Here is a 10,000-nt window from a genome sequence, read left to right as displayed (position 1 = left end):
CTATTGTCCCCACCTGACCTGTTGACCTCTATTGTCCCCATCTGACCTGTTGACCTCTATTGTCCCCATCTGACCTGTTGACCTCTACTGTCCCCATCTGACCTGTTGACCTCTACTGTCCCCATCTGATCTGTTGACCTCTACTGTCCCCATCTGAGCTGTTGACCTCTATTGTCCCCATCTAACCTGTTGACCTCTACTGTCCCCATCTGACCTGTTGACCTCTACTGTCCCCATCTGACCTGTTGACCTCTACTGTCCTCACCTGAGCTGTTGACCTCTATTGTCCACACCTGACCTGTTGACCTCTACTGTCCCCATCTGCGCTGTTGACCTCTATTGTCCCCATCTGACCTGTTGACCTCTACTGTCCCCATCTGCGCTGTTGACCTCTATTGTCCCCATCTGACCTGTTGACCTCTACTGTCCCCATCTGACCTGTTGACCTCTATTGTCCCCACCTGACCTGTTGACCTCTATTGTCCCCATCTGACCTGTTGACCTCTACTGTCCCCATCTGATCTGTTGTACTCTACTTTCCCCATCTGACCTGTTGACCTCTATTGTCCCCACCTGACCTGTTGACCTCTACTGTCCCCATCTGACGTGTTGAGTTGACCTCTATTGTCCCCACTTGACCTGTTGACCTCTATTGTCCCCAAATGACTTGCTTGAACTCTATTGTCCCCACCTGACTTGCTTGACCTCTATTGTCCCCGCTTGACCTGTTGACCTGTTGACCTCTATTGCCCCCACTTGACCTGTTGACCTCTATTGTCCCAACCTGACCTGTTGACCTCTATTGTCCCAACCTGACCTGTTGACCTCTATTCTCCCCAAATGACTTGCTTGACCTCTATTGTCCCCACCTGACCTGTTGACCTCTATTGTCCCCACTTGACCTGTTGACCTCTATTGTCCCCACTTGACCTGTTGACCTCTATTGTCCCAACCTGACCTGTTGACCTCTATTGTCCCCACCTGACTTGCTTGACCTCTCGTCTGATGGTCTTGGACAGAGAAAAGGTCTTGGTCTGAATCCGCTTGATGGCCACCGTCCTTCCATCACTAGAGGAGAGAATCAACAGGTATACTATGGGATTAACAGGTATACTATAGAATTAACAGGTATACTATAGAATCAACAGGTATACTATAGAATCAACAGGTATACTATAGAATCAACAGGTATACTATAGGATCAACAGGTATACTATAGAATTAACAGGTATACTATAGAATCTACAGGTATACTATAGAATCAACAGGTATACTATAGAATCAACAGGTCTACTATAGAATCAACAGGTATACTATAGAATCAACAGGTATACTATAGGATCAACAGGTATACTGTAGAATCAACAGGTATACTATAGGATTAACATGTATACTATAGGATCAACAGGTATACTATAGAATTAACAGGTATACTATAGAATCTACAGGTATACTATAGAATCAACAGGTATACTATAGAATCAACAGGTATACTATAGGATTAACAGGTATACTATAGAATCAACAGGTATACTATAGAATCAACAGGTCTACTATAGAATCAACAGGTATACTATAGAATCAAAAGGTATACTGTAGAATCAACAGGTATACTATAGGATTAACATGTATACTATAGGATTAACAGGTATACTATAGAATCCACAGGTATACTATAGAATCTACAGGTATACTATAGAATCAACAGGTATACTATAGGATTAACAGGTATACTATAGAATCAACAGGTATACTATAGAATTAACAGGTATACTATAGAATCAACAGGTATACTATAGAATTAACAGGTATACTATAGAATCAACAGGTATACTATAGAATCAACAGGTATACTATAGAATCAACAGGTATACTATAGAATTAACAGGTATACTGTAGAATCAACAGGTATACTATAGAATCAACAGGTATACTATAGAATTAACAGGTATACTGTAGAATCAAAAGGTATACGAGATGTAAGAACTACTAATGATTATAGGATACAAATACTACCAATATATACAAAGACTTCCAATATATACAGCTATACTGATGAGAACAGCAAGATCAAGATGTGTGTGTGTGTGTGTTTCAGAGACTCAGTATGTCCCGGTGTGTGTGTATGTGTGTGTTACAGAGACTCACTATATCCCTGTGTGTGTGAACAGTTGTTTGTGTGAGTTAGCCTGGGTTGTGTGTGTTACAGAGACTCACTATATCCCAGTGTGTGTGAACAGTTGTTTGCGTGAGTTAGCCTGGGTTGTACAGGAGCTGAGAGCAGTGACACAGCTGGCGTTGGAATCACTGTTAGCAATAGGGGCAGACAGGATACTGCCCATAGTAGTCCTGGTTATCTGGTCTGGTGGGGAGGAGGAGAGAGAGAGAGGGAGGGAAGAGAGCAGGAGGAGGAGAGAGAAGAGATGGGAGGGAGAGGGGGAGAGCAGGAGGAGGGGGAGGAGGAGAGAGACGAGAGGGGAGGGAGGGAGGAGAGAGGAGAGCAGGAGGAGGAGAGAGAAGAGAGGGGAGGGAGGGAGGAGAGAGGAGAGCAGGAGGAGGAGAGAGAAGAGAGGGAGGGAGGGAGGAGAGAGAGAGAGAGAGAGAGAGAGAGAGAGAGAGAGAGAGAGAGAGAGAGAGAGAGAGAGAGAGAGAGCAAGAGAGAGGGGGGGGAGGGAGAGAGAGAAGAGAAGAGAGAGGGAGGGAGGGAGGGAGAGAAGAGAGAGAGAAGAGAGAGGGAGGGAGGGAGAGAGGAGGGAGGGGGAGGGAGGGAGGGAGAGAGAGAGAGGGAGAGAGAGAGAGAGAGAGGAGGAGGAGAGGAGAGAGAGAGAGAGAGAGAGAGAGAGAGAGGGAGAGAGGGAGGGGGGGAGGGAGAGAGAGGAGAGAGAGAGAGAGAGAGAGGAGAGAGTGAAGAGAGAGAGAGAGAGAGAGAGAGAGAGAGAGAGAGAATAGAGAGAGAGGAGAGCTATTTGGAGGGGTGGGAGGATAGAAAGAGAGTAGAGGGAATCTGCCTGAGAGAGATTAGGGTAGGGAGGTTTAATCAGTGTAAGAATATAATCAACATAAATAAGAAATTGAAAAATACAGAAGAGTTTAATCTGCCTGATATATAATAGTATAGTAGTACCATGTTTAATCTGCCTGATATAGAATAGTATAGTAGTACCGTGTTTAATCTGCCTGATATATATTATAGTAGTACCATGTTTAATCTGCCTGATATATATTATAGTAGTACCGTGTTTAATCTGCCTGATATATATTATAGTAGTACCGTGTTTAATCTGCCTGATATATATTATAGTAGTACCATGTTTAATCTGCCTGATATATAATAGTATAGCAGTACCGTGTTTAATCTGCCTAATATATAATAGTATAATAGTACCGTGTTTAATCTGCCTGATATATATTATAGTAGTACCATGTTTAATCTGCCTGATATATAATAGTATAGTAGTACCGTGTGTAATCTGCCTGATATATATTATAGTAGTACCGTGTTTAATCTGCCTGATATATATTATAGTAGTACCGTGTTTAATCTGCCTGATATATAATAGTATAGCAGTACCATGTTTAATCTGCCTGATATATAATAGTATAGCAGTACCATGTTTAATCTGCCTGATATATAATTATAGTAGTACCATGTTTAATCTGCCTGATATATAATAGTATAGCAGTACCATGTTTAATCTGCCTGATATATAATAGTATAGCAGTACCATGTTTGATCTGCCTGATTAATCTGCCTGATATAGAATAGTATAGTAGTACCATGTTTAATCTGCCTGATATATAATAGTATAGTAGTACCGTGTTTAATCTGCCTGATATATATTATAGTAGTACCATGTTTAATCTGCCTGATATATAATAGTATAGCAGTACCATGTTTAATCTGCCTGATATAGAATAGTATAGCAGTACCATGTTTGATCTGCCTGATATATAATAGTATAGCAGTACCATGTTTAATCTGCCTGATATAGAATAGTATAGTAGTACCATGTTTAATCTGCCTGATATATAATAGTATAGTAGTACAGTGTTTAATCTGCCTGATATATAATAGTATAGTAGTACCGTGTTTAATCTGCCTGATATATATTATAGCAGTACCATGTTTAATCTGCCTGATATATAATAGTATAGCAGTACCATGTTTAATCTGCCTGATATATATTATAGTAGTACCGTGTTTAATCTGCCTGATATATATTATAGTAGTACCGTGTTTAATCTGCCTGATATATGATAGTATAGCAGTACCTTGATTAATCTGCTTGATATATAATAGTATAGCAGTACCATGTTTGATCTGCCTGATATAGAATAGTATAGCAGTACCATGTTTAATCTGCCTGATATATATTATAGTAGTACCGTGTTTAATCTGCCTGATATATATTATAGTAGTACCGTGTTTAATCTGCCTGATATATGATAGTATAGCAGTACCTTGATTAATCTGCTTGATATATAATAGTATAGCAGTACCATGTTTGATCTGCCTGATATATAATAGTATAGCAGTACCATGTTTAATCTGCCTGATATATAATAGTATAGCAGTACCATGTTTGATCTGCCTGATATATAATAGTATAGCAGTACCATGTTTGATCTGCCTGATATATAATAGTATAGCAGTACCATGTTTGATCTGCCTGATATATAATAGTATAGCAGTACTGTGTTTAATCTGCCTGATATAGAATAGTATAGTAGTACCATGTTTAATCTGCCTGATATATAATTATAGTAGTACCATGTTTAATCTGCCTGATATATAATAGTATAGTAGTACCATGTTTAATCTGCCTGATATATAATAGTATAGTAGTACCGTGTTTAATCTGCCTGATATAGAATAGTATAGTAGTACCATGTTTAATCTGCCTGATATATAATAGTATAGTAGTACCGTGTTTAATCTGCCTGATATATATTATAGTAGTACCATGTTTAATCTGCCTGATATATAATAGTATAGCAGTACCATGTTTAATCTGCCTGATATATAATAGTATAGTAGTACCATGTTTAATCTGCCTGATATATAATCTAGCCCGTGTTTAATCTGCCTGATATATAATAGTATAGTAGTACCGTGTTTAATCTGCCTGATATATAATAGTATAGCAGTACCGTGTTTAATCTGCCTGATATATAATAGTATAGCAGTACCGTGTTTAATCTGCCTGATATATAATAGTATAGCAGTACCGTGTTTAATCTGCCTGATATATAATAGTATAGCAGTAAATCTGCCTGATATATAATAGTATAGTAGTACCGTGTTTAATCTGCCTGATATATAATAGTATAGCAGTACCGTGTTTAATCTGCCTGATATATAATAGTATTGCAGTACCGTGTTTAATCTGCCTGATATATAATAGTATAGCAGTACCGTGTTTAATCTGCCTGATATAGAATAGTATAGCAGTACCATGATTAATCTGCCTGATATATAATAGTATAGCAGTACCATGTTTAATCTGCCTGATATAGAATAGTATAGTAGTACCATGTTTAATCTGCCTGATATATAATAGTATAGCAGTACCGTGTTTAATCTGCCTGATATATAATAGTATAGCAGTACCATGTTTAATCTGCCTGATATATATTATAGTAGTACCGTGTTTAATCTGCCTGATATATATTATAGTAGTACCGTGTTTAATCTGCCTGATATATAATAGTATAGCAGTACCGTGTTTAATCTGCCTGATATATAATAGTATAGTAGTACCATGTTTAATCTGCCTGATATATATTAGTATAGTAGTACCGTGTTTGATCTGCCTGAAGTCAATGATCCAGCTCTCATCCCAAAGCATCTTCTGTTTCTGGTATTTAAACCACTGAAGAAGAAGAGATGAGTAAACACAACAACATCAGCTTTATTGTGTGTGTGTGTGTGTGTGTGTGTGTGTGTGTGTGTGTGTGTGTGTGTGTGTGTGTGTGTGTGTGTGTGTGTGTGTGTGTGTGTGTGTGTGTGTGTGTGTGTGTGTGTGTGTGTGTGTGTGTGTGTGTGTGTGTGTGTGTGTGTGTTCAGTTCATTTCAGTTAAATAGTGTAATTTGAAACAAGAAGACAATGTTTGATTTTACTGAATGTTCAATTTGATAAAAAACTGTTTTTCCAATCTCAAGAGATTAAATAAATAAATAAATACTACAGTCAGTAAATAAATAAAGAAATAATACTACTGTAAATAAATAAATAAATAATACTACAGTCAGTAAATAAAGAAAGAAATAATACTACTGTAAATAAATAAATAAATAAATACTATAATAAATAAATAAATACTATAGTAAATAAATAAATACTATAATAAATAAATAAATACTATAGTAAATAAATAAATACTATAATAAATAAATAAATACTATAATAAATAAATAAATACTATAATAAATAAATAAATACTATAATAAATAAATAAATACTATAATAAATAAATAAATACTATAATAAATAAATAAATACTATAATAAATAAATAAATACTATAATAAATAAATAAATACTATAGTAAATAAATAAATACTATAATAAATAAATAAATACTATAGTAAATAAATAAATACTATAATAAATAAATAAATACTATAGTAAATAAATAAATACTATAATAAATAAATAAATAATGTAGTAAATAAATAAATACTATAATAAATAAATAAATACTATAGTAAATAAATAAATAAATGAATACTAAAATAAATACATAAATAAATACTGTAGTAAATAAATAAATACTATAATAAATAAATAAATACTATAATAAATAAATACTATAGTAAATAAATAAATACTATAGTAAATAAATAAATACTATAATAAATAAATAAATACTGTAGTAAATAAATAAATACTATAATAAATAAATAAATACTATAGTAAATAAATAAATACTATAATAAATAAATAAATACTATAATAAATAAATAAATACTATAATAAATAAATAAATACTATAATAAATAAATAAATACTGTAGTAAATAAATAAATACTATAATAAATAAATAAATACTATAGTAAATAAATAAATACTATAATAAATAAATAAATACTGTAGTAAATAAATAAATACTATAATAAATAAATAAATACTATAGTAAATAAATAAATACTGTAGTAAATAAATAAATACTATAATAAATAAATAAATACTATAGCAAATAAATAAATACTATAGCAAATAAATAAATACTATAGTAAATAAATAAATACTGTAGTAAATAAATAAATACTATAATAAATAAATAAATACTATAATAAATAAATAAATACTATAATAAATAAATAAATACTATAATAAATAAATAAATACTATAATAAATAAATAAATACTATAATAAATAAATAAATACTGTAGTAAATAAATAAATACTATAATAAATAAATAAATACTATAGTAAATAAATAAATACTATAATAAATAAATAAATACTGTAGTAAATAAATAAATACTATAATAAATAAATAAATACTATAGTAAATAAATAAATACTGTAGTAAATAAATAAATACTATAATAAATAAATAAATACTATAGCAAATAAATAAATACTATAGTAAATAAATAAATACTGTAGTAAATAAATAAATACTATAATAAATAAATAAATACTATAGTAAATAAATAAATACTATAATAAATAAATAAATACTATAATAAATAAATAAATACTATAGCAAATAAATTAATTATATAGTAAATAAATAAATACTATAGCAAATAAATAAATTATGTAGTAAATAAATAAATACTATAGTAAATAAATAAATACCGTTGTAAATAAATAAATAAATACTATATTAAATAAATAAATAAATAATATAGTAAATAAATAAATACCGTAGTAAATAAATAAATAAATACTATATTAAATAAATAAATAAATACTATAGTAAATAAATAAATACCGTAGTAAATAAATAAATAAATACATATATAAATAAATACTATATTAAATAATAAATACTATAGTAAATAAATAAATACCGTAGTAAATAAATACATAAATAAATAAATAAATAAATACTATATTAAATAAATAAATACTATAGTAAATAAATAAATTCTATAGTAGGTGACTGTTAAAGTAACGGAGTGGTAGGATTTTTTTTTTTTTACGTAGCTGCTGTCCACTCTGCTGTCCACTCTACCTACTCACTCTGCTGTACACTCTACCTACTCTCTCTACTGTCCACTCTACCTACTCACTCTGCTGTCCACTCTACCTACTCACTCTGCTGTCCACTCTACCTACTCACTCTGCTGTCCACTCTACCTACTCACTCTGCTGTCCACTCTACCTACTCACTCTGCTGTCCACTCTACCTACTCACTCTGCTGTCCACTCTACCTACTCTCTCTACTGTCCACTCTACCTACTCACTCTGCTGTCCACTCTACCTACTCACTCTACTGTCCACTCTGCTGTCCACTCTACTGTCCACTCTACCTACTCACTCTGCTGTCCACTCTACCTACTCACTCTGCTGTCCACTCTACCTACTCACTCTGCTGTCCACTCTACTTACTCACTCTGCTGTCCACTCTACTGTCCACTCTACCTACTCACTCTACTGTCCACTCTACATACTCACTCTGCTGTCCACTCTACCTACTCACTCTGCTGTCCACTCTGCTGTCCACTCTGCTATCCACTCTACTGTCCACTCTACTGTCCACTCTACCTACTCACTCTACTGTCCACTCTACCTACTCACTCTGCTGACCACTCTACCTACTCACTCTGCTGTCTACTCTACCTACTCACTCTGCTGTCCACTCTGCTGTCCACTCTACCTACTCTCTCTGCTGTCCACTCTGCTGTCCACTCTACTGTCCACTCTACCTACTCACTCTGCTGTCCACTCTACCTACTCTCTCTGCTGTCCACTCTGCTATCCACTCTGCTATCCACTCTACTGTCCACTCTACCTACTCACTCTGCTATCCACTCTACTGTCCACTCTACTGTCCACTCTACCTACTCACTCTGCTGTCCACTCTGCTATCCACTCTACTGTCCACTCTACCTACTCACTCTGCTGTCCACTCTACCTACTCACTCTGCTGTCCACTCTGCTGTCCACTCTGCTATCCACTCTACTGTCCACTCTACTGTCCACTCTACCTACTCACTCTGCTGTCCACTCTACCTACTCACTCTGCTGTCCACTCTACCTACTCACTCTGCTGTCCACTCTACTGTCCACTCTACCTACTCACTCTGCTGTCCACTCTACCTACTCACTCTGCTGTCCACTCTACCTACTCACTCTACTGTCCACTCTACTGTCCACTCTACCTACTCACTCTGCTGTCCACTCTACTGTCCACTCTACCTACTCACTCTGCTGTCCACTCTACCTACTCACTCTGCTGTCCACTCTACCTACTCACTCTGCTGTCCACTCTGCTGTCCACTCTGCTATCCACTCTACTGTCCACTCTACTGTCCACTCTACCTACTCACTCTGCTGTCCACTCTACTGTCCACTCTACTGTCCACTCTACCTACTCACTCTGCTGTCCACTCTACTGTCCACTCTACCTACTCACTCTGCTGTCCACTCTACTGTCCACTCTACTGTCCACTCTACCTACTCACTCTGCTGTCCACTCAACTGTCCACTCTACCTACTCACTCTGCTGTCCACTCTACCTACTCACTCTGCTGTCCACTCTACCTACTCACTCTGCTGTCCACTCTACATACTCACTCTGCTGTCCACTCTACCTACTCACTCTGCTGTCCACTCTGCTGTCCACTCTACCTACTCACTCTGCTGTCTACTCTACCTACTCACTCTGCTGTCTACTCTACAGTCCACTCTGCTGTCCACTCTACTGTCCACTCTACCTACTCACTCTGCTGTCTACTCTACCTACTCACTCTGCTGTCCACTCTACCTACTCACTCTGCTGTCTACTCTACCTACTCACTCTGCTGTCTACTCTACAGTG

The 10,000-nt window shown here is 35.1% G+C and overlaps 1 protein-coding gene across 1 annotated transcript in view; it reads right to left on the bottom strand.

Moving 5' to 3' along the window:
* Positions 1–10,000, bottom strand: part of LOC124008824 (atrial natriuretic peptide receptor 2) — a gene marked incomplete at its 5' end in the record, with an annotated part of 42,099 nt that overhangs the window by 26,196 nt on the left and 5,903 nt on the right. The window contains 3 exon segments of the mRNA XM_046320395.1: positions 982–1,068; positions 2,218–2,362; positions 5,801–5,873. Of these exon segments, the coding sequence (XP_046176351.1) occupies positions 982–1,068; positions 2,218–2,362; positions 5,801–5,873 (305 nt within the window).

This window comes from Oncorhynchus gorbuscha, linkage group LG21 (genome assembly GCF_021184085.1).
Source record: "Oncorhynchus gorbuscha isolate QuinsamMale2020 ecotype Even-year linkage group LG21, OgorEven_v1.0, whole genome shotgun sequence".
NCBI classification, from domain to species: domain Eukaryota; kingdom Metazoa; phylum Chordata; class Actinopteri; order Salmoniformes; family Salmonidae; genus Oncorhynchus; species Oncorhynchus gorbuscha.
The sequence above is the reverse complement of the archived record's forward strand: the minus strand, read 5'-3'. Positions and strand labels throughout refer to the sequence as shown.